Source organism: Cyprinodon tularosa, unplaced genomic scaffold (genome assembly GCF_016077235.1).
Source record: "Cyprinodon tularosa strain WSP-4 unplaced genomic scaffold, ASM1607723v1 ctg977, whole genome shotgun sequence".
NCBI classification, from domain to species: domain Eukaryota; kingdom Metazoa; phylum Chordata; class Actinopteri; order Cyprinodontiformes; family Cyprinodontidae; genus Cyprinodon; species Cyprinodon tularosa.
This window is the reverse complement of record NW_024039759.1, coordinates 330,159-356,232: the sequence shown is the minus strand read 5'-3', so window position 1 is coordinate 356,232 and position 26,074 is coordinate 330,159. Positions and strand designations below refer to the sequence as shown.

General features: G+C 39.9%; 2 protein-coding genes across 2 annotated transcripts; both read left to right on the top strand.

Annotated features, from left to right (window-relative positions):
* The first annotated feature begins 95 nt into the window (after positions 1-95).
* On the top strand, positions 96-8,117 carry mffb (mitochondrial fission factor b). Its single transcript, XM_038275745.1, has 7 exons — positions 96-231; positions 2,901-3,121; positions 3,218-3,396; positions 5,215-5,306; positions 5,404-5,574; positions 7,719-7,794; positions 7,900-8,117. The coding sequence occupies exons 2-7, from the start codon at positions 2,908-2,910 to the stop codon at positions 8,029-8,031; spliced, it is 864 nt and encodes a 287-aa protein (XP_038131673.1). The 5' UTR covers positions 96-231; positions 2,901-2,907; the 3' UTR covers positions 8,032-8,117.
* Positions 8,118-17,721: 9,604 nt separating this feature from the next.
* Positions 17,722-25,294, top strand: zgc:110269 (probable flap endonuclease 1 homolog). The gene is made up of 11 exons (XM_038275736.1): positions 17,722-17,875; positions 19,817-19,883; positions 19,957-20,059; positions 20,166-20,220; positions 20,314-20,375; positions 20,463-20,599; positions 21,984-22,044; positions 22,131-22,262; positions 22,334-22,479; positions 22,561-22,705; positions 24,590-25,294. The coding sequence occupies exons 1-11, from the start codon at positions 17,794-17,796 to the stop codon at positions 24,644-24,646; spliced, it is 1,047 nt and encodes a 348-aa protein (XP_038131664.1). The 5' UTR covers positions 17,722-17,793; the 3' UTR covers positions 24,647-25,294.
* Positions 25,295-26,074: the final 780 nt, after the last annotated feature.

Here is a 26,074-nt window from a genome sequence, read left to right as displayed (position 1 = left end):
TTGTGCGTTCCTTTTGCAAGCTGTGCACCGCCGGTTAGCGGCTCGGCGTTCGGAGCGATAGAATTCCCCAAGCCCCGCCCCCCACCGTCATTCGCTCGAGGATGTTAGGAAGCGCTCCCTCCACTCGGAGCTGTCGCCTCCTCTTTCTGGTCATCTGCGGTTAAAGCTCTTCACCTAACGGAAGTAAACACTTCTTGGAGATGACATTTTAGACCCCGGACTTCCACCCTAGGTAAGTAAACTCAGCTGTGTGTTTGCCGCGCTTCTCGACACCGTTTAAGCTTGGCTAATGTTAGCCAAAGCATTAGCCGCTATAAATAATTAGCTTGATATTAGCCTTCCATTCAGGCTGAACATGGCGGCGTCGTTCATTCTGTGACATTGAAGCCGCGTGTCAGCATCAGAGCCAGTCATGTCGCTGTTATGTAACTCCTCTTGTTGGAAAAAAAAGGCTGTTTTTCATCTACAGTTAATGAAGCACAGGAGGTAAAGCAGCGGGCGTCCGAGGATGCTACTGCGGCTCCGGGCAGCCTGTCCAGTGGACTGTTTGTAGGGAGAGCAACCCTCTTTAAATTAGCTGCAGTGGTAAATGCAACACCTGCAGGCATGACGTCATCTTGCCTGCTAATATTGAGCATCATTTATAGAAATATGAATGAACACTCTTTCAATTGTTGATCATCACAGTTTAATATAAGGTGTAATAACTAGATAAATAAAGAATGACTTTAAAAGATGAGCTGGTGGGTGTACCATGCTGGCCCTTTGATGTGAGTTTGGTCCAATCAGAGAGGGTCCAAACCACACTGGGGAAGATTCTCAGTCATCCAGGTCATAGTCATTCCAAAAAAAAAGTAAAAAAACAATCCACTGGACGTTGTTTCCAAGTTTGAAGACATTTCTCTTCCCATCCAGGAAGCTTTTTCAATTCAAAATGTCACGAACACAGGGCTGCCAACTTTTCAGCAAACCTTGGGGTGAGATTTTGAAATAGTTTAGACTTTCAGGGTTCGATCAAAAGGCTCTGAGGACAGGAGCAGCTATAGGTTGGAGGTTTTCAGAGGATTTAACTGAAGCAAAGTGTCAGAATGTGGGATTTTTATAGCAGATTTAATGTTACTGAATAACAACAAGTGATCTGAAGTTATGTGGAACATTTTTCTCATAATATCCATTATTTTCTCTATTCTGGTGATTTTTAGAGAAGTTAAGTAAAGAAGAATAGGCCCTACTAAAATACTTGCATATTAAATATACTGTAAGCAACTTTGTTTATTAATTATTCTCTGCAGTTTGAGTAAAATAACCAAAGGAATCTGGCACTAATATAGGAACCAGTGCAATCGATTACTATGCAAACTTCACTGTGTATGAATATTTGGTAATAGGCTAAGGATTAAAAAACTTCATTCATTAATTTATTAGATTTTCTTACAATTGTCAAAACAGCTTAACAATTCAGACCTTCTAGGAGGCTGTAGGTTTTATAAAAACTCACCATGACACAATACAGCACTTTTCTTGATGTTTCATTTGGAAAATGTGATAGAAATTAAGTTAACATATTTAGTGGACCAAAATAAGGATAGATTAATAAGATAAGAAATGATAAAATCCTTTGGTTCTCTATGAATCCTGGATCACTGAGTTGTTCTGCACATCCTCTCTGGATGTGCAGAACACATTTTGAAAAATAAAATGGTTCTTTTTCTGGAGCTTCTATGGGTTAGAAAGGCAAACCTGAACTCAAGTATGGAGGATAAATAGTGCCAAAATTAAATAAATAAATACAGCATTAAATAAATAAATAAGTGTGTCATTAATTAATTAAAACCACGTCACTAATATAAAGTGCCACAATTAAATAAATAAATACAGCGATAAACAATTAATTAAATGTGGAATTCATTAAATGAATAAAGTAATTTAATATATAAATGTGTCATTAATTTAATAAAATACGTCTTCATTTTATTAAAAAAATATATATAATCATTTCAGTGTGCATTTAATTATTTCATGGTCCTGTGTCGCAGTGCATCGAAACCATTAAAAGAATCTGTCAAACTCACCCATCAAAGTTAGGGGGCGGGGTTAACACGAATCGAGTCTCTGTAATCGATTTGCTTCGCCTTAATGTGCAGGGCGACCAATCAGGTGTTAGATAACCGAAATTGGGAATGTGGAATAAGAGTGTGTGAAGACGCTGAGATGTTTGAGTCAGTTGACAACCCTGGAAATAGCGTTTAGTTCCAGGTTTTATCCAGCAGCCCAACAAAGCCTGGTTTTTATTTAGAAAACATGCAAATAGAAACGGATGAACGGGTCCCCCCCTTTGGAATGGGGGTCGTTTGGCTTCTTTGTTAGCCTGCAATGCCCCATACCTGTCTATGTCTCTGAAAGGGGGGAATTGCAGGTGACTAAAGAAACCAAACGTCCCCCATTCCAAAGGTGAGCACTCGTTCGTCCGTGGCAATGAGTGGGGTTGCCATATGATGACATCATAAGAAGGGGCGGGGTCCCGAGCAGTCTGGTACCTACAGCAGCACGGAGCGGCTCAGCGCTAAGGGAGCGAGGGGCAGAGGAGCAGAATGAGTGCAGCCAAAGTTTCTTTCAGCCGTTTTGCATCAAAAATAGAATTTTTATATCCGCTGCATTTTTTGCCCGGCGCTTAAATGGGGCAGCCTATTAATTGTTGAGGCTCTAATTCTGAGTAGGTGTGTTGTGAGAACGCAGTCACTGTCCTGCTGCGGGAAAGTCTGCCTGTCTTGTTGCCACTGAGATGTTGTTGGAGTTAAATGAGTTTTGTTTGCTCCATAAATCTCTCTGACTTGATTTTAAATGTTTTTTATTCTTTTGGTGAATTTATTCATAAATCGCTGTTCCATCCGTTTGGCTGCAGGTTGGATGAGTGCGCCAAGTTTTACCCCGCCTGCAGAGGTGGCGCAGATAAACCGCATCCATTATGAGCTGGAGTACACAGAGGGCATCTCTCAGCGCATGCGGATACCTGAGACCCTCAAGGTGGCCCCTGAGAGCGGCACGGGGCCCATTCCTGTTCAGCCGCCGCCGCTGCTGCACACAACTCTGATGCAGGTTCCTGAAAGAATCGTCGTTGCAGGTTTGCATCATCTCAGCATAAAGTGCTTCTCCATCATCAGTGGGGGCCAGGAACGGCAGAAAGGAAACGTCCTTTAATTCTGTGTTTTGCTTTCAGGCGATGAAGGAGAATCCAGGTTTGTTCAACCCAGAGACCTGGATCTTATCCAGTCGGTTCCGTCTGTGGACCTCCTGAACATGAAGGCTCCACCGCGTGTCCTCACCCTGACAGAACAGCCTCTGGACTCCCTGGAAACAAACCAGACTGCCAACTCCCAGAGTAATCCCAGCCAGGCTGTGAGTACAAACATGGAGCACTTTGCTTTATTGTCTATGGAAAATAGAGGAGCCTGGACCCAGAGGACCAGGACAGGGTGCCACTGCTGGACCCCATCAATGACCGACAGAACAAAACTCTCCGATAAATACGGAAAACTTAAAGGTCAAAACTGTTTAGCCAATAAGATAAATGAAAGAAGGCTAATACCAATCACTAGTGCAGAGGAAAATTATTACGCTTATTAAAGATAATATAGGATATAAATAATTGTGTGACTCATTTTAGCAGATGATCAGAAAGAGGTAAAAAATTTATAAATATTCACTTCTGGTTATGATGATCAGGGCGACAGAAAAGGATTCTGCACCCAAGGGATCCCACAGATCCTTAAAGGAATAGTACACCCAAAACATGATTAGCCTTCATTTTCTACTCACCCCCATGCTGAACAACACTCTGGAGTACTTTTTTGATATCTCAAATGCATCTGGAGATCTGGGAGGCTTCTTGCTGTCTGCTGACATTCAAATAATGGAGGTCTATGGCGCCCGAGGCAGAAAGGTCCATAAAAGTCCACAAAAAACGTGTCAATATTCCTCCATACTGCTCGTCCAATGTATTCCAAGTGTCCTGAGTGGGTAGCGTCCAGAATTTACCCGAAACGCAGTCATTTAGAATGTTTTTAGAGCATAAACAGTAGTGTAAAGGATTTCCTAAAAGCGCGTTCACGACTCTACGGAAACCGCGGCAGACCAAACCAGATGAAAGTGCGCATTCAGCTCGGCAAAGAACTCATGCTCTTCCTCAACACTGAAGTCCTCAGACATTTTTCTTTCGTTGTTTCTTTCTTTGCACAGGTAAACAGCACATTTCTTCTTCTACGCTTGCATTATCGGCAGAGCAGACGCTGAATGCGCACTTTCATCTGGTTTGGTCTGCCGCGGTTTCCGTAGACTCGTGAACGCGCTTTTAGGCAATCCTATACACTACTGTTTATGCTCTAAAAACATTCTAAATGACTTCGTTTCGAGTAAATTCTGGATGCTACCCACTCAGGACACTTGGAATACATTGGACGAGCAGTATGGAGGAATATTGACACGTTTTTTGTGGACTTTTATGGACCTTTCTGCCTCGGGCGCCATAGACCTCCATTATTTGAATGTCAGCAGACAGCAAGAAGCCTCCCAGATCTCCAGATGCATTTGAGATATCAAAAAAGTACTCCAGAGTGTTGTTCAGCATGGGGGTGAGTAGAAAATGAAGGCTAATCATGTTTTGGGTGTACTATTCCTTTAAAGTCATAGAATCATTCAATATCAAACTAGGTTCATCATATGGATTAAAATGTCTTAAATCCGGCTAGGTCTTAAAATTGTTTCCACGTCATAAATATGATTGTATTTTTCCATTTAGTGAACGGCTCGCTGCGACGAGTTACGGTTCTTTTCCGAAAACCTGATGTTATCCTCTGAAAAGGATAAAACGACACATTAGATGTTTTATCTGTGAGAAAACAAAAAGTTTTAAATACAGGTTAAAAAGTTCTAGCTTTACAAAACTACAGCTACAAATCATGACACTTTACTGGACGCCTTTGATGCTCCTGAGGCGTCTCTGACCTTTATGTGTACAAGGGGGAAAAAAATGAAGCAGCAGGCGCTTTTTGATGCTGAAATCGCGTGCGGTGTGAACGTAGCATTACATGGAGGATCTAAGATACGTTCTTCATCTGCTGGAGTGGTGTAATCAGAAAAGAAGAGCTGCAGCTTCTCAAAGGTCCAGCAGATGTTTTCTGAAACGCCAACCTGATGCGTCTTTCTCTCCGTTTACAGGTCAGTTCTAACAGCCGCTCCCGGAGGGAACGCAGCGCCATTGAGAACACATCTGGTCGTCACAGCGCTCACATCAGCAGGGGGGATGTCAGGTAGGAACACCTGATTAAACCCCAGTTGGTTTAATGAAGAACCTTCCTTCATCATTTTTTTTGATTTGCTGTATCTTCTAACTCCCTCCCCTGGTAGTGCGTCCCCCTCCCCTTCTGCGCCTCCGGTCCGCCTGTGCCCCCCCCTCTGCTCTCCAGAAGACGCAAACATCAACCTGTTTACAGCCGCAGGGTTTCTGTCCTACATCCAGTCCACGACGCGCCGTGCCTACCAGCAAGTCCTGGAACTCCTGGACGATAACCAGCGAAGGCCAGTTCACCACTGCTGATGATTTATTTCCTATTCACTATTTTTTGACTTTATTCTTTTTCACATAATTAAGGCATAAACTGTATGATTGTTTCAATCGTTGCACGCAGCTACAGCTGAAACTGTACGATGAAACCGCAGGGTTTAAAAGTTCCCAGCTCACCATGTTTGTTCCCACGCTGTGCAACCCGACGCTCTGATGCGATCTACCTGCTCACTCCGTACGTCTAAAAACCAGGTGGGACTCAGCTCCGCAGTGAGATGGCGCTACTGGGACTCGTCTATCTGGAACCCAAACCAGTAGCAGAGGAACATGAAGCTCACTAGAGTGAAACGCGCTGCCTTGGATATTTGGGCAATTTAGTGCTGAAAGCCCTAAAAAGAAAAGGAGACGACGTATTTGGACAAAGACATGGCTGAGCTAACGTGGCTACTACGATCTGGCAGTTTGACAGGAAGAACTCCATTTCACTCATTGCCCCCCGCCATGGTGCTGGGTTTACATCTGAGAGGAAGAAGAAGAAGAAGAAGAATCCTTGTTTGCCCGCTGAGAGATTTGCCGACGACCAGGTTAACAAAGATGGCTTCCTTAACTCCTCTCTCAAACCATCAGTCTTCCTTGGCCAGAATCTGGACGTTGTTGTCTCCAAACCAGTTTCCTTTAGCCAAGGAAGGAAAAACAACAAATTGGCTTTTAAACGCTTGTCGCTCTGCTTCAACAGAAGGATTTGCTGCAGAAAACCTGAATTTCAACCATGTTTGATTTTCTCCCGACCTTACGATTCCTGATGGGGGGGCGGTCGTTAGAGGCTGATCGCCCCTCGTTACCCCCCCGTTCACTACACCACGCACCATCAGGCTGGAAGTTGGCCCAATTGAAAAATTCCCGCACGACTGGAAAGTCAGCCTGAAAAGTGCAAAAAAATCGTACAGCATTAAGGCCAATTTATGCTTCTGACGCATCGCCTCTGCAACCGTCAAATCTGTCTCTGTGCGTGACCACGCCCCCTGGGCAGAGGTGTCAGATGGTCGCAAACCCACACTGACCTCAAGAGGAAGTGCACAGACAAAAAGCAGCTGTGATTGGCCCTTGGTGCCTTTCCGGCTGTCGGTGTGGTCGTCCAGGGTGCGCTGGTTTTAAAAACCAGAGAAAAACTAAGATGGACAACTATGACGAAAGGTTAATCTGTCTTTTTGCCAACTCCATTAACAGAACCTGTTCCTCTTCAATGTTTACCAACTCTAGATTCATCTCTGTGACCTTGAAATCTTGCAGACGCGCCGTTGTTGTTTTGGAAGATAAACACTCCCGTTGGCGCCGCCGAAGTTCTCGCGAGTTCTCGAATAGGCTCCCCTGCGCTTTAGCGGGAAACTGCTGTGCGTCCCTAGAAATTCCAGACCGACGTTGCAGAAGCAGACCAGCTAAACTGGTTCACGACCAGACCCAAGCGACATCTGATGTGTGCGGATGCAGAAGTATAATCTGGCCTTAAAACTGCCAGAAAAATCTATAGTCACTTACCAAACAGAACGAGAGAAAACACGAAAATCAAAAAAACCCAAGTTAAAAAATTGGGACAAGCCCCCAATTCATGTTACGACCCATCTAGGGGTGGCCAGATCGTAACATGAAGAACTCTTCAGGTCTCAAGCAGCAAACACACACGATGTTTAACATTTTATGAAGTTAATTATTTAAGAGGGAAGTATTTTTAATTGAGAAATTACAGGTTGACCATTTGACTTCAGAGAGAGCTAATGGCAAAAACAACAAACCAAAGGAGACTATCTGAATATTAATCAATCTAATCGAAGGTAAATAAAGCAAATAGTAAAAAACGTAACTGTCAATCATTCTGGTGATATGTTTACGTAAGGCCTCCGAGCTCGTCCCGTTAGCTAGCTTTTTATGCGCACTTTCAGGCGTAAATCTGTGGTGAGCTACGGTTTCAGACGGTCATTGAAGCTCACCTTTCTCACCGCCGTTCTTTGAAAATGGCCGAGGGTCGGAAGAGAAAAAGTGTCTACGAAGAGGATGAGAAGAAAAGGAAGGCCTCAGAAGAGGCAGATATATCCCAGAATGCTTTGCGTGGAGAGCTCTCCTCATGACATGACTTTAACCAAAGATGTTCTGGTTCCAACAGAACCCACCTGGACCTGGCTCTGGATATGAACCCCGAAGAATCCGGATTAGTCGACGCTTCGTCATTGAGACGCCAGGCGAGTCTGGGTTTCTGTTTATGATTCTATCGACCCATTCTGAAACCAGGACCGGTTTTGGTTCTGTTGGTGAACGGTCCGCCTCTTGTTCTTGTGTTCGTGCAGATCGTAAAGCTGAACAGGCGTCTGCAGCTGCTGGAGGAGGAGAACAAGGAGCGCTCCAAGCGGGAGGTCATGCTGTATTCGGCCACGGTGGCGTTCTGGCTCATCAACACCTGGATCTGGTTACGTCGCTAAAGCAGGACGTCTCCAAAGAACAAACCAACCTGGAAACCATAATAAATCCTGACTCTGGCTCGGCGCGGGTCTCCTCTGACATTCCACATGGATCAAAGGAAACGTTATTTCTGTTTACAGATTTTTAATCTCTGGATGACTAAAAGCTGACCTGATGTTGGTCGCCACGGCACCCAGGAAGTGCCGCCGTATGGAGGCTTGTCCTGCCTAGTTCAGAGCACCGTCTCTCTCTGCTTGCATGTAAAACTCCTTCTTCTTCTCTGATCTTCTCTCCATTAAATCTTTGTTTCTGCTCTCAGATTTAAAGCTTCTTTTACTGCTCTTTACATGAAATCTTTAAGAAATTTGCTCACAAGCCTTTTTTCCCACCCTTTTTTTTGCTCTCACCGATTGGAATCATATTGTTGCCTAGCAACCATTCCAGCCAATAGAAACACAGCCATGGGGTGCACTTGTTTCTCTCTATGGTGCCTATATTACTACTGGGAAAAAGGGAAATTAACTAAAATAATTCATATTTACTATATAATATTCTGCAAGTATTTTGATAATGATGTTCGGTAAAGTTACTGAAGATCTAGTGGTATTGTGGTCAGGCTATTGATTTTTATTTATTTATTACAAAAATAAAGTGATAACATTATGAGAATAATGTTGTAACATTATAAAGTCATAAAATACTAAAATAAAGTCGTAACATCATCAGAATGCAGTCCTAATATTACGAGAATAAAGTTTTTTTGTATTGGAACTCTAACCAGAAGCACTTTCTTCTCTAAAATGAGGAATGTCCAGCATCTGGTGATGCATCGGTTTGACAAATGAGGAAATATTCAGTCTTTTAGTGCAGCGGCCTTCAAATCAGGGGCCATCCTACAGATATAGAAATGTTAATAGAATAGACATCCATTATCTGTTCTAGGTTGTGTCCCTCTCTTCTTGTCCCTTTTCTTCTTGTTTTCCTCTCTATGTTTTGTACTCAGCTGACTTTTCATGCTGTCTCTAAAGGAATGAAAGATTTTTTCCAAGCACTAAGCTCACTTAGCTGATTGCTCCTTCCTGTGTTTCCAAAAAGGCCAAAGTAAATAACCCAGTCCTTCTTTTCACTGTAGACAAGCCATGATCTGCTTATCTGTTCTCCATTTTTCATTTGGATGAAATAATAGCTGCATGAATCATGACAGCAGACAAGATAGAGGAGAGCAGGAGGCGGGGTTACCAATCTACTCGCTCTGGAGAGCAGAGTTCGCTGCTTTTAGATGTTGTCTCCAAAGTCTCCAGTAGCAGAAAAAAGTCTCTAGATTTGGCGCTAGGAGCTTTTTAGAAATCAAAGTGCTAGAGGGGTCTGAAAAGTGGCTAAATATAGCGACTAAAGCGCTAAGTTAGCAACACTGCTCTTTGCATGGTTTGTTTTCAAATGGTTTGCTGCTGTCTGTTTGGACCTTTCTGAACATGTGCAGCAAATGGACTGATCCAATATGGTGGACACTGAAGGGGGGGGCTGAGACACACTTAATATTATCAGCGTTCTGATGGTATTTTATCAAAAACATCATTAATGAGCAGAAATAAGGAATAGTTGTATTAACCATACATTTAAATAGAGTTTTTTGGGGCCCCCAGGAACTTGGGGCCCTAGGGAACTGCCTAGTATTGCCTGATGGTAAATCTGCCCCTGCATAAAATATGATTAATAGATTTTTGTCATTTTTCAACTTTATTCTCGTAATGTTAATATATTTCAGTCAAACATTATTGCAACTATGTTCAGTTTACCTTTGCAAATATTTAGTATAAAACTAAACTCTCCAAAACAATAATTTATCTTTGATAATTTAAACCCGATTCCATTTAAATATTAGACCTTGGTTTAAACACTAAAACCTTCATACAGATTTGCACTGAAAGAAAAAAAGCTGTCAGGCTTCAGTTATTATGAACAATATGTGTTTAAAGATGGAAGCCAGCAAGGATTTCCTAAAGTGTTGAATGTCTGGGAAAACTGGCTGATAAGTGTCAAAATAAGGATTCTGCAGATGCCATCACATTTACCCTGCATGTTACATGTTTTAAAGATTTTTTATATGGTGTGGGTAATAAAAAAATAATTTTATTCTTAATGGAGTTTAAATCCAAGAGCAACAGTTTGTTTATGCTCAGGTGAAAACTACAGCAGTGGAAACAAATACTAGTGTTTTTAAATAGTATATATTTATCTGTTGTGGATCATGTTGCACTGATCGTTTTCCTGTGATCATTACATACATATAATTTATTAATTATACTTATTTAAAACTGGGATAAGTTAGCTTAATGTGTTTCTAATTTATTCCTTTGTGAAATGTCTGTAAATATTGTTCGTATAATAAATGCTGGATGTCCATTTACTCACCCCTCTGTCCATTTTTTGTAAGATAAACTGAATTAATATTCATTTCTTTTTCCGTCAGTGAATATATAACAATAGGCCTCCTGCAAGAAGCCTTCTTATTAAAAGAAAAGGTTCTTAAATCGTTCGTATAAGTGATTTAGGATTCACCATTTTTCTCATTAAGGTCCGCCTCACAGCCGGAATATCCAAACGCAGCTGTGGAGATAATTAACATTTTTTACTAGTATGCAGTTGATCACATTTTCTCAACTGGAAGACGGGGAAAAGGGGCCCTTCCTGTCCTGCTGGGACTTACTTCATGGGAAACATCATGGACTCCTGGAAGGCTTGGAGGATGGTGTGTTTCACAACGCTCAGTGGACGATGTAGAAGATGGATTTATGATACTTGAGATTCCCCTGTTTGGATTCTGAGGATACCTGATGTAACCACAATGACAGAGGATGTCGGCGGCAATTTGGGCATCGATCAGGCTGCCGGCAGCGGTTGACGCCCTCACAAAGGCAAGATCAAGATTGGGAGTTGAGCCGTATGCTGGGTGTGATTGAACGCTGGCTGGCTGCTGTGGTTGAACTCAAATGTGAGATGGGATAATATCTCAACCTATTCTCATTATGAGTGCGTGTGAAATCGTACGAAAAGTTATGCACCATAATTTCGTACGTTTTGGACGTTTTTTTCGTCGTATGCGCATGTGCATCTGACGCACCATTCGCGAATATACAATATAAATTCAGAGATGGCAAAAGTACTCACTTTCCGTACTTGAGTAAAAGTACAGAGACTTATGTTAAAAAATACTCTGGTAAAAGTGGATAGCATAGTAGCATGGACGACGAGATGATTGAAAATGAACACAACGGAGATCTAGTCCTATTGGCAGACATCCATTTAAAATGTAGGCAACGGCATGAAAAAAGTGGTTTCTACTTTTACTTTTATACTTTAAGTAAATTTACAAGCCTGTACTTTGTTACTTTTACTTGAGTAAAGAAGTTTAATCAGTACTTCCACTTTTACCAGAGTATTTTTTAACACAAGTATCTGTACTTTTACTCAAGTACGGAAAGTGAGTACTTTTGCCATCTCTGATCCCAAGGGATAAATAAAATCACATCTTTTCACTTCTGGGGGGTGTGAAGCTACATTTCTATTGGTCAATGCAGGTGCTAAAAACAATGTTTTTTAAATTTTGCTTGAAGTTAAAAGAATGCAAACTCTGATGCGCAATTTTCAGAGATGGCAAAAGTACTAACTTTCTGTACTTGAGTAAAAGTACAGATACTTGTGTTAAAAAATACTCTGGTAAAAGTGGAAGTACTGATTAAACTTCTTTACTCAAGTAAAAGTAACAAAGTACAGGCTTGTAAATTTACTTAAAGCGTAAAAGTAGAAAGCACTTTTTTCATGCCGTTGCCTACATTTTAAATGGATGTCTGCCAATAGGACTAGATCTCCGTTGTGTTCATTTTCAATCATCTCGTCGTCCATGCTACTATGCTAACGCCACCGCCACCAAGCTGCAATGATTTGCCGCCAATGAATACCGCCGAATCTGTCGATTCATCTTGTAGCGGTGCGTCAAATGCAACGTAGATTCCCATCCAATTAGATTGAATTTGGTATTGATGACGTGAAAAATAATAACGGTAACTCCATTGAAATGATTCAAAACTAAAGTAACGAGCCAATTTTTTTAAAATGTAAGGAGTAGAAGTAAAAAGTCACCATAAAAATAAGTAGTAAAGTAAAAATATCAGAAAAATCTACTTGAGTACAGTAACGAAGTATTTGTACTTCGTTACTTCCCATCTCTGTATAAATTACAATTAGCCCTAACCCTGACCCTAATATTAGTGGAACCCATACCTAAACCTAACACCTTAAAAATACACTTAGCCGATCCCTAACCTTCACACTTGCCCTAAAACCTAATTTTTAGCCTTGCCCTAACCCTAAAACCTAGCCATTACTCTAAAAGCTAACCCTAATTCTCCAAGTTCTACAAACTGACTTGGCTATGGATCTGAGAGATATCAACGAACGTGCGCCGGCCCGTGCAATGCCTTTGATCCCCTAACCAACTGCTCTAGTCGTCGGACTGGGTGGGGGGGGGTCATCGAGAGAGTGTCTAACGCCTAACCCTAAGATATAAAACAGCAAGCAACGTAGTTAGAGACATGAATAAGTGATGATTGCACTGTTTTTCCCAGTTTTACGTCCGTCCGCGGATCTGCTTTTTTTTTCTGTCTGCCAGCGCATGCGCACTGATGTGGTTTTTTGAGGAAAAACGTCCAAAAACGTACGAAATAGTGAGCATAACTTTTCGTACGATTTCATACGCACTCATAATGAGAATATGTTGAATATCTTGGATGCGCACGCTCGCTTCAAGGCGGGAAAAACCCAACACATTTGGAATATTAGACTCGCCACGTGGAGCCAGCAAGAAAAGACTCATGGCTGACGGGAAATTCCTGTGCAGCCTGCTCTCAAAACAATAAGTGTTATTCTGAATTCGGCCTCCCCCCTTTATCTAATCTCCCCTGGATGTTATGGCGAAAGGGCACAGAAGAACTGCTCCTCCCTCCCCTACCCACGAAAATCTTTGGACGCGCTCAGTGACTGTTGATAAACTTCCACCTTATCAAGGACAATGGCCTGCGGACGGCGTTCACGGACAAATTGACCGCCCTCAACATGCACACACACCTAATGTCTCAAATGCCAGATTGACTTCATGTGACTCCGCCTCCGATGTGACGCTCTGCTGAAATGTTTGTCTCATGTTACATGTGCTTTTCTTTCTTCTTTTTTTTTGATATCTCAAACTGAATCCTGTCAAGGATAAAGTGTGAAATATGCTTTTTTTCCCCCTCTCTCTCCCCAGTGTGACTCCGATCTTTCCACAGAGATAAAGGTGGCGCTATAGGGAAGCATTCTGCGGCATGCGGCATGTAAAGTTGATTGATAGTAAAAATATATTTTTCCAAATTGAAAATTATACTCAAGGCATCTGCAATGTTTTTTTTTATGTATATTAAAAAATGTAACCAGTAACAGTTTTTCTACAGAGATCTGACATTTTAGATATTCAGGATGTTTATTTTAGAAAAGAATGATGTCACTTTAATCATCTGAAAGTGACAGCCCAGTACACATGAATGGGAAACATGACATCATCTGTATTAATAAGAACTATATAACAGATATCTGAAATGTTCATTTTGACTAGGAGCAAATTTATTTTAGACATCTGAAAGACATATTCCGTCAATGTATTAAATGTTATAATGGCCTGCCATACACTTTGGAGACATGCAGGACCAGGAAAAGGGATGTTTAGTGCTTCTGAATTTCCTGGAAGTGAAACATCACTTTAATGAAGATTAATGAAAATTAAAAAAAACAAATAATATTTTGGCAAAAGTTATTTTAAAAACCAAACGATAACTTATTTGCTTTATGGTTTAAAGTGAAAGTGAAAAAGAAGCGACAGGTAACAACTGATATGGGAAATAATTAGAGTAAATTAGAATTTTAGTGCATCATTAAACAGAAATTAAAAAAGTTTGGCAGAAATAATAAGAACGTGTGAGATGGTTTTATAAGATACAGAAAGAAAATGAAGAAAAAGCGCAATGATATCAAGACTCAGATTCCTGCGAAGGAATCTGAGTCTGACCCCCCCCATCCTCCCCACCTTCTCCAGCAGCACCATAGAGAGCGTTCTGAGCAGCTGTCTCACTGTGTGGTGTGGAGGCTGCAGCGCCTCAGACTGGAAGAAGGTGAGAACAGCAGAGAGGATCATGGGGGCTCCTCTTCCCTCCATTAAAGACATTTCATCCCAGCGCTGCGTGTCCCGAGCCCGTGACATCATCAATGACCCCTCACCCCCCCACCATGGACCGTTCTCCCTGCTGCCCTCTGGGACAGTGTATTCTCATTATCAGTTCGTATGAAATCGTAGGAAAAGTGATGCACCATAATTTCGTACGTTTTAGACGTTTTTTTCGTCGCATTTCGTTGTATTTTTACGTCTTGCCTCGAGACAAGATATCCTTGCGCATGCGCATCTTACGCACCATTCAATAACATAGAATTTAACATACAATGAACCCTAACCCTAAGATACAAAACAGCAAGCAACGTAGTTAGAGACATGAAAAGGTAATTATTGCACTGTTTTTCCCAGTTTTACGTCCGTCCGCGGATCTGCTTTATTCGTCTGTCTGGTTTCGCATGCGCACTGATGTGTTTTTTCGAGGAAAAACGTCAAAAACGTACGAAATACTGTGCATAACTTTTGGTACGATTTCATACGAACTGATAATGAGAATATATTGTCTGGGAAGAGGCTTCACAGAATTGGATGCAGGTCCAGCAGGTTCTGCAACAGCTTCTTCCCCACCGCCATCAGACTGATGAACTGTTGAATAAAATGGGGTTCTTGAGAGCTGTACTGAAAGAAATGTTCTATACACAGGGTGTGTACAAAACGACAATAAAGTTTGTCTAAGTCTAAGTGAGATTTGGACGCACTAGACTGAACAGTTCACTCTTTAGAACAGGGAAACATCACTCAGGAAATTGTGATTTCTGTGATCAGAAAAAAAACCTGTAGAACACATAATGTTACACTGTAGAAATATTTTAATAGGAAACCTTGAAAAGGTTAAAGCAAGGTATAAATTAGCAGAAGTATCAGGGAACCAGACATGTTATCCTTTATTAATGCAGTTTATGTTTAATAATTGCTTATTAGATAGCATTAGATTTATTTATATATTCATTGATTTTATCCTGACCCACACCCACACCCTCACCAACTTAGAGCACACTTTCGCTGTTAACCAAGCGCCATAAAACATCACAAGAGATTTCAAACAACACTTTATTCATAAAATCAAATAGTATAAACAACTCTTTATATAAATGAGCTATTATTTAGCTTAACATCACCTAAATAAGAAGCTTGTTATAAAGTAGTTCCCCATCCTCCAAAACATTATATAAAGTTTTGTTTAAACTCCACAGCTGCATTAAATCCGCCATGTTCTGTGTAGCTCTGGCACTGATCTCTATTTATTCCCCGATTGCTGATTGCCTGTTGATAGTATGGGGTTGAGGTAAAGGCACTGGCCACCATATTGGTACTCCCTATTTAGACCGGTCACAATGTAAACGATCCATGTGCTACAACATCAAACAACGATGATTTTCTTATTTTGAGGGGGACTTAAGACTTTTAAAATAAAGATAAATTCATCACTTTGTCACCCACTGGCTGTTTCATAGCATCAGTAGATTAACTTATAATAAATAAATAGGCCCATCACATTGCATAGTCATTATCAAGTCAATGAAGTCTATAAATCATGTGTTATAACATATTATACAAATAAATCATAATATAATGAATGTGTTAATGGAGCAGAATAAAAGAAATGAGCCGAAAGAGCTAAATTGATGATGAACATGTAATTTACATGTATTTATTACTTTGTTATGGTAATTGCATATATATATATATATATATATATATATATATATATATATATATATATATATATATATATATATATATATATATATATATATATATATATATATATATTTGTGTATTTATATGTATATACACACAATATATACTAAATCTTATATTTTTTGGAAAAAAAATCTTTCATTCCTTTAGAGACAGCATGAAAAGTCAGCTGAGTACAAAACATAGAGAGGAAAACAAGAAGAAAAGGGACAAGAAGAGAGGGACACAACCTAGAACAGATAATGGATGTCTATTCTATTAACATTTCTCTATCTGTAGAATGGGTCTGTTTTATGTGTTGTCTTCTCAGTTCAGAGGGCCCCCTGCCTGTCTTTGCCTAGGGCCCCAGATTTCCTAAATCCACCCCTGTTTCTAAGCCAAAAATCTGGAACTCAACATTATTTCTAACATTTGAATTGAAAAAGCTTCTTGGATGGAAGAGAAACGTCTTCAAACTTGGAAACAATGGCTCTGTTCGAAAACCTAGGACGCATCCTTAGAAGACCGAATTTGAAGACCGATTACGTCATAGCGCGGCGCCGAGGTCTGGTCGGATTCCAAGAGTCCTCGTTATGCGGCCTTAAAATGCGTCCTTCTTTTTGACCGATTTGAAGGACGGGTCCGATGTATCCTCGGTATCCTTGGATATCCCAGGAGTCATTGCGAGACCAAGCAAGCCGTGATCAGAGTAAAGGTTACTTGGCGCCGAACAGTGGTGAAAATTGGAAGTTCAGGTTAATATAATCCAGTCAGTGAATAGTTCCGTCTGAGATTAATGAAAATAGTTGTTTTAATGGTTACTGAGTCAGATATGTGGCGGTAGTGTTTGATTTATCTAAAGGTTTTAATCAGTTACTGTGTAAATGGGTTTGGCTGGAATTTAAGGACAGATTCTAATATATTTGCAGGGTGGGGACTATAAATCTGATAGGATTTTTATCTTTTTATTGCTGTTTTGCACAATATGCTTAACTTCGTATTTTTTGTTGTTGAATATTAGAGATTTTGCAGATATATTTTTTATAAATATATTGTTTAGATTTACTTATATCTTTCTACCCCTTTTATAGAATAGAATAGAAAATCCCTTTATTTTCCCACAATGGAAAAATTTACAGCAGCAGAAAGATTATTGAAAATGGTCACACAAATGTGGACCGTAGAAAAATGTATAAGAATAACATAATAGGGAAGAGTTAAAATATAAACAATACAATACTGTAAAGTCTTTTAACAATATAAAACTGGGGAATAAATAACCAATATGCAGCTATGGACATTTTTACAGTAATGGATATTAGAAAATAGCAGCAGCATCAGAGATGTGCAAAATGACAGCAGCATTTTATTTAACTCACTAAGGTTTCTATCATTACATTTGATTTGATTTGTTCCTGATACCGGTGGTTGGAACCTTTATTCATCTCTGGATTCATTCAGTCTTTGTTCACTTCACAATAAAAAAGAAATAAATAAACAGTTTTGAAAACTTCTGTATTCATTCTTTTCCTGCTTTGTGTGTCAACGTTCACGGTTGCTAAGCAACAGAGCATACGGCGGTAAAACCCGCCGAAGGGTAGACCTGGTCGAATTCACAGCCTAAACTCTTCCGGTCTCCTTATTTTCAAGGACTTCGAATGATCCAGTCTAGGTAGACCGCGTCCTTGGAGGACCCGTCCTAGGTTTTCGAACAGAGCCAAAGTCCTTCGGATTGTTTTTAACTATTTTGGAACAGCGGACCTATGATAAAGCGCATGTGTTTCCTCCGACACTAGTTCGCTGTTACACCTGCTGCCCGGATGCTGATCGCTCTTCATTGAGGACCATGGGAATCACCAAACTGGCTGATTTGATCCGTTCAGACGCTCCAGCTGCAGTTTCCCATAAGGACATCAGAGACTATGCTGGTAATAAAGGCGTAATTATGACGTAGAGCTTGATTTCCTGTTAGCCGCTAATGTTAGCATGTTAGCATCCTTCAACATAATCAGTCATCACTGCATAAACGGTTAATACTTCACTGTATTAACTGTTTCCAAACTAAAATAACCATCAAATCGCCCATAAACGTCTCCACGAAGTGAAGAATAGTTAAATGTGAATAAAATGTCTTTGGTCTAATAATATGTTGGATAATGCTGTAAACAAATAAAAGGTAAACAATGGCTCCAGCAGCATGAAATACATTTAATAATGTTTAAAAAAGCCATGTGCTCTTCAGGGGAAAAAACAACCCTTCATTGACTGATCATCAGTAACAGATGTGTTTTAAAACAAAACAAAATTAACAGATGTTTGGATTGTTAGCTGTTTTTCAAACACACAAGGAGTAGCTTTAATTATTCTTATTATGAGAATAATATCATGAAGGACATATGGGAACAAAGTAGAGATGTGAGGAAATAAATCTGCACAATGATAGATTATAACCTACCAGGGTAATTTATCACAATATTTAAATATCAAACTAGCAATACCAGGAAAATAGTTGATGCTTAAAACTAGTGTTGCGCCGATGCCATATTTTAGCCCCAATGCCTGGCTGTTTATATATACTATACTATACTGTTATTTCTTCACATTCTATGCCATATGACAGCACAAGGTCCAAAGTATGAAGATGAGAATGTGTGGGACTGTTTACATTTTGAACAAAGCAAATAGTGCTGATGCCATATTTTGGCCCCGATACCCGATATCTGGCTGTGCGGTATTGACCGATACCATCTGTTTGAAATTGATGTGTGCGTGTTGATGTGTGTGTGTATGAAAAACTGCATACTACTTGGATGTAAAATAATCACCATCATGGCTTCATGTCAAGCTGCTGCCTTCCTTTGTGAAGCAGGAAAAAGACTAAAACAAAATGAATCCAGTAGAACCCCCCCCCCCCCCCCCCCCCCCCCCGTTCAATCAGGTCAGCTGATCAGCCGCTTCTTCAGGGACCAAAAAGCTAAAGAGAAGCTTGGGGGCCATCATGCTTTCTCTGTGGAACAACCTTCCATGCAAATTCTATGGTCTACTCCTTCGTCTGATTTTAAACCGCTCTTAAAAACTAATTTCTTTGCCATGGCTTTCTAAACTGTGTGAGATGTTGATTTTAGTCTGTGATACATTATTTTAAATTACTCTTATTTTTATTTTATTATAGATTTTATAGTTCTGATTTTAATTTAGTCTTTTATGCTTGTGTGTTTTTTTTTATCTGAGTAATGGTGTTATGTTGTTTCACTGTACAGAACTTTGGTCCTTTGAGAAATTTTAAAGTGCTTTATAAATAAAGTTGGATTGAATTAAAGAGACTTTAGTTGAAACTAAAACTTTTCCACTTGAGGCGTTCTGGATAGAGCAGATTGACAGAAGAAAAAGATGATCTTAAATGCAAAATGTATATATATTTTTTTAACAATCTTGGTATAATTGCTGCTCTATCAGCTAAAGGCATATTTTACAGTCTCTATACTCCAGTTAATGATTAATCGATTAAAAAATTAGTTGACGATTATTTTAATACTGGAATAATCACGATTAATTGTTGCAAACCTGCAATAAATAAAACCTTCCATGCAGGAAGACCCTGAGGCGGGAATCACACCCAGGATCTTCTTGCTGCTAGGCAACAGTGCTTCAAACCGCACCATTCAGCATTAAATGATTAAGAAAATCAATAAAAAATTCAAAATGAAATCAATAATAATATCTTATAAGAACTGAAGAGGTAAAGGCCTCTCTGCATTCCTAGGAGTCTCCGGTCTGTGACACTCTTATTAAAATAAAACCACAGATGAGATTAGCTCGGTTCCTTCCTGTCCAGTTGGATGCAGATTTCCGTTCTGTGTTTCCGGCAGGGAAAGTGATCGCCTTGGACACCTCAGTGGTTCTGAACCAGTTCCGAGCGGCGACCCCCTCGCTGAGGTGAGCCATCTTTGACGCCCACCGATCGGTTCTGTAATCCAGATGTAGAAACAGCTGTGGTTCCTCTCTGCAGCCCTCTGACCGGACTCTTCTTCCGCACGCTGACCTTCCTGGAACACGACATAAAGCCGGTCTTTGTGTTGGATGGAACGCCTCCCGTGGAAAAGACACCTGTTGTGAGACATGTTTTCCATCTTTCTGGGAGCGTTTATGGTCTGACATCATCAAACGGAGAATTGGTGTGGTAGAAACAGCAGAATGAGGATTCCTTTTGGTCTGCAGCTGGAGCGGCGAGCCGAGGCAGCTGGATGGAGCCCCCCCAGCAGAACAGGAAAGGGTACGACAGCGCAGGAAGTTTCATCCTCGCCTTTAAAAGCTCCAAAGTTGCGACGCTGCCTCTGAGTTTTTATCCATGCTTGTTTTGACGCAGCATCGCAGCAAATAAAGGATTCTGTTGAGCTCCTGAAGCACATGGGTGTGCCTGTTATCCAGGTAGAACTTGGTTATTGTCCACATTCTATTTGTTTGATTTGTAAAACATAATATACATCATATATTTATTTATTTATTTGTTTTCAGGCTCCAGGGGACGCTGAGAAAACCTGCGCACGGCTGGTGAGGGACGGGGTTGTGGACGCGGTGGCCTCAGAAGACATGGACACGCTGCCCTTTGGAGCTGATGTTCTCATTCGGCAGCTGAACGCTAAGAGGGACAGGTATGGAGTGAAATCTGATCCATTATTGTTGCAGTAAAAACACGTTCTGCCTCTTAAAATGTGGGGGGGGAATCCAATCCTGAACTGAAACTGGAAAAAAACGTTTTAATCAAGAAAAGTTTTAAGAGTTTTACTCTATTATCAGAAGTTCTTTTTGCAATTTATTTCTGTTAAAATTAATTTTTTGCTTTTTATATTTTCACGTTATTTTTTCACACTTTACCAATAGTGTTTTTATTTTACAAAGTAATAATTTTCAATTTATTTTTATACTTTAAAATGTATTTTTTATTCATTTTTTTTTTACAAAATCATCATTTTGAATATTTTTTTGTTTTTATATTTTTAAATATATTTTTTTTCAAAATTTTAATTCAATTTGTCTTTAATTATTATTTTGAATTTATTTTCTTTGTATTTCAAAATGTCTTTTTTATTTTTTAATTCTTACAAAGTTGTGATTTTAAATGTATTTTTTTGTATTTTTTGTAAATGTATTTTAAAATCCATTTCTTTTTTCAAAATTTTCATTTAGTTTTTTTTTTAACAAAATTATAATTTTGAATAAATGTTTTAGTTTTTTATATTTTTAAATATATTTTGTTAAAAATTTTCATTTTTTTTTTTTTTTACAAAATTATCGTTTTGAATTTATTTTTTTAATATTTGTATTTTTTTTTATTTAATAATTTATGTTTTGCTTTTTTATATTTTTAAATATATTTTGTTAAAAATTTTCATAGTTTTTTTTAACAAAATTATCGTTTTGAATTAATTTTTTTTATATTTTAATTTTTTTTATTTATTATTTTTTTTTTACAAATAAATAAATACATTTTGAATTTATTTTTAGTTTTTTGTACTTTAAAATGTATTTTTTTCTTAGTTTTTATTTATTTTTTTTACAAAGTAATCATTTTGAATACATTTTTTATATTTTAAAATTCATTAATTTTTTCAAAATCTTTTTTTTTTACAAAATTATAATTTATAATTTTTCATTTATTTCTTGTTTTTTTTTCTATTTTAAAATATATTTTTTATTTTTATTTTACAAATTTAACATTTTAAATTTTTTTTTTTTATATTTTAAAATGTATTTTTTTTTGTTTTGTTTTTACAACGTTATCATTTTTAAAATATTTTTTCAGATCGAGTTCTCTTATTCTTTTTTTCTCCCCTGTTTTTACAATCATGGAAATGTTGACAGTGGAGGAATGACTGGAAGCTGATTTTATTTCACCATTTTGAAAAATAAAGCATTGGAACCAAAACCTGAGGAAAAGCTGCTAGTTGATGATTTTCAGCCTCCACCAAAGTTCATTGTGTTCTTTGTTGGAGGAGGCGAGGCGAATCTGATGGAGATTTTCTGCTTTTTTTGCAGTGAAATACTTGAATACTCGTTACCAAAGCTGTTGGAGAAACTGCAACTCAACCATGAGGAGGTAGGAGGGAAAAGAAGTAGAGTATTTCTCAAAAAACATTTTTCAGAGTAAATCTACTTCTGACTTATTGTGCGACTGTCCGTCAGCTGGTTGACCTCTGCATTTTGCTGGGCTGTGATTACTGTGGAAAGATCCCTGGTTTGGGTCCAAAGAAAGCTCTGAAGCTGATCCAGGAGCACCGTACCATCGAGAATGTCGTCCTGCACATCAACAGGAAGGTGATGCATCAGCATTATTGTGATCCACATCTAGTTAGGAAAAAAACGAAGTATAATCCAATCACTTCTAGACGCATCCCGTACCGGAAGCCTGGAAATACAGAGAGGCCAGGAAGATCTTCTTGGACGCCACGGAAACGAGCGTTCCTGAGCTGTTGTGGAGCGAGCCTGATGAAGAGGCCCTGGTGGCCTTCCTCTCTCACAGCAGACATATCCGGTGAAGCTCTTTTTTTGTGTTTGGATCTGAACGGATGTGGAGCCATTGGAACTCCAGCTCAAACCAGTTTCTTTTATCCAGGGAGGAGAGGATCCGTCATCGCATGAAGACGTTCCATGGAAATCGAGAAAACAGACGAGAGGAGAGGAAGAAGGAGCAGGCAGCGGGTTCTCTGCAGCAGACTCGCTTGGAGAAGTTCTTCAGAGTTTCTAGAAAGAGAACACAGGTGGGTGAAGCTAGACGGCCGCAGCTACCATCGTCATCATCATCATCATAACATGTAATGCTACGTTCAGACTGAAGCAGCAGGAGCAGCATTTTTCATGCTTGTACCAGTTTAGTTCTGATGCGCGGCTGAAGCATCTTTGCTGCTCTAGCTGCTCGGTGGTAAAGTGGGGCTGATGCGCGGTGGGCGGAGCTACCCTATCCTTTCTCTGCCTGGAACAATGGCGGCTATATTAGCTGTGATCAGCGGGTAGAAAGTAGTTAGAATCTATGTTGAAGTGAGAAAGTCCTGCTGAAAACATGGTCTGTGCAGTCAGTTCATCCAGATTACCATCCTGCCTTCAAAGATTATTTCTCTGTGGGAGCCGCTCAGACCCCCACATACCGGCGCTGCGCTGTCACTGGGAATCCCCAGCAGCAGCTGCCTCAGGCCCGCTCGCCTCTCCAGGGTTTTCCCCTCCTGTTGGTGGCGGCTGGAAGTAGATGTTAGCGTTTTTCAGGTCTGTGCTACAAACTGCAGGCAGCAGGATAATAAAAGCCAACATATTCTGCCGGCAGGTTTCTACATTTGAAGTTAATTTAGGCGTTAATAAACTGTTTCAGAGGAGTGATCATAGCGCTCTGCATCAGCAGTGCTGCGTCTGACTCCCTGCCAGCTCCCAGATCAGCTTCTCTCATTGGTTGATGAGGTGCGTCCAGCAGCTAAAGGTCAATTTTTAAATCCAGCAGCTGCTGCTTCTGAAACTCGTCAGATGCTTATGCTACGTTTACACCTAAGGCAGCAGAGGCAGCAGAAGCAAAGTCAATGGTTGGCGCTCAGCAAAAGGTCCTGCAGCGCAGCGGAACATCTGACACACGCAATGCCCTTCAGATGCTCATCAGATGCTTCATTAACTGTTGATGAAATTTCTAAATTTGATTTTGTTGCTTCTAATGGGCTTCTTGCCTTGCAGCAAGAAGGTTCTGGGTTCGATTCCCGGCCCGGGGTCTTTCTGCATGGAGTTAGCATGTTCTCCCTGAGCATGCATTGGTTCTCTCTGGGTACTCCGGCTTCCCCCCAGAGTCCATAAACATGACTGTTAGGTTAACTTCTTTAAATCCTCCTTAGGTGTGAGTGTGAATGGTTGTTTGTCCTGTTTGTCTCTGTGTTGCCCTGTTATGGACTGGACATCTGTCCAGGTTGGACCCCGCCTCTCAACGTAGATAGATGGAGACCAGCATCCCTTGCCACCCCAGCAGGGATAAGCGTGACGGAAAACATATGGATGGATGGATATTTATACATTAATGTTTTATAAATAATGCACTAAAAGTCGAACTGTAAATAATATCAGTGTATTGTGGTGCTCATGTTTTTTTACAGCAGGAAAGCAATAAATAAATATATGTTTGAGTTCATTTTTGTAAAATAGAATCCCTATTGAAAGCACTGGAGTCCGCTGGCTTCACTTCAACCCTGTACTACCAACGGGCAATCAGCAATCCAGTGAATAAACGGAGATCAGTGATTTGGTTGCTAAACTGGATCTGCTGCTGCGTCACTCAATACTGACACCTGCTGGAGCTTTAAATCCCTGCAGGCAGCCTGTTTTTATGACCCTGTACATAAAATAATTGAAGGCATTGTATTTAATATTGTATTATTTCAAAGATTGTTTAATATTATTCATTTAGATCTAAATTATCTTAGATTTAAGCGATCATGTAAAGGATGAGGGTGCTTGTGGTGTAGGAAACACATTTTTTTTTAAATAATAAAGCTAACTGTTTTAAAGGAGGGAAGCTTTTTGCAAGAAATGAAAACACATCTGACCCAGAATTTTCTTATTAAGTCTTCGATCATATTTCTCTAATCAATATTTTCCTCTTTTCTTGTCCTTCACAGCCCGTTGATGCACCTTCCTCAGGAGGAGACAACAGAAAGAGACCAAGATCCAAATGAGTTGAACTTTAATTTTTATTTGTCCTTTGTACGGCTGGATTTCATTAATCTGCCCGCCTTAATCACAATAGTTACAATAATGGGTTTTGATATAATAATGTCAGTTTATATCTTAGTTTTTACAACAACAAAAAACTACTTTTGAAAGTAGGAAATGGGACCAATAATGCAGCAAAGGTCAGCAGGCCAGGACTCAAACCTGCGGCAGCCGCGTACCGGACCGAAGCCTCCACACCTCCTCCGCTGCGCCACATCTGACTTCATATTAGCGTAAATTCAGGCAGCTGTCGGTTGATGATTGGTGCAGATCAACCTCGGCTGCTTTGACAGGAAGCCAATTTTACTCATAATTAAAAGAAACTCAACTGGAAATGATGGAATTAAATGGACCAAAGCCCATCACGGTGGAGGAGCCGTTTCCTGCAGAGCCAAAGAGACGAGCAGAGCAGGAGGAGTCCGGCCATGAAGGGGAACAGAGCGCTCACTGTCAGCGAGGCCAAATCAGGGACAGGCCATGTCTCTTCTCTGGATATTCAATCAGCACCTGGTGTGTAAAAGGGGCCAAGAAGAAGGACACTAAAGGCTTGAATTTTAACTCTTCTGTGTTGCTCTCATTTCACTAAACAAACGGTAACAAAAAAAAAAAAAGATTCTGAAGTTACTAACCTTTTTGTTATTTTTCTTTTAAAATGAAAAAAAATCTGTTTGCATTTGGTTGTTTTTGTTTTTTTATGAAGGTTTTCCACAGTTTAACATTTTTAACTATATATCTATAAAACACATTGAATAAAAGAACAGCTTTATTAAAGGCCTGCAGCTATTGATTATTTTAGTGATCGATTATCTTTTGATTTTAATTTATTTATATATATATATATATATAATTCAGTTTATTTCTATAGCTCCAATTCACATCATGTCATCTCAGGTCACTTTCCAGTTCACCAGATCATCCAGTCAGATTGATTCAAAGTTTTCTATCTAAGGAAAACCAGCTGATTGCATCGACTCATTGACTCTTCAGCAATCCCTCACACTAAGCATGCTTGTAGCGACAGTGGAGAGGAAAAACTCTCATTGAACAGGTAGAAACCTCCAGCAGAACCAGGCTCAGTGTGAGCGGCCATCTGCTGAGGCCCACTGGGGTTCAAGGAGACAGAAGCAGACATAGAAAAAGAAGCATAGATACAAAAGGCAACTGTCAACCAGCTCCACAGGCGGCCCCGTCCAGGAAACACACAGCCAGGCAGACGAGCTCCGAGCCAGCTCCCATGTCAGAGGATGAAGAGAGCACATCCAGTTAGTCACAGTCAGAGAAACAGGACTACACTGGAAAACAGGCCGATCTCCAACATCTAGAAGCAAAGGTGTTGATGGCAGCAGCACAGCTGATATTTCTCTCCAGGATGGAGTCACAGCCAAACAGGA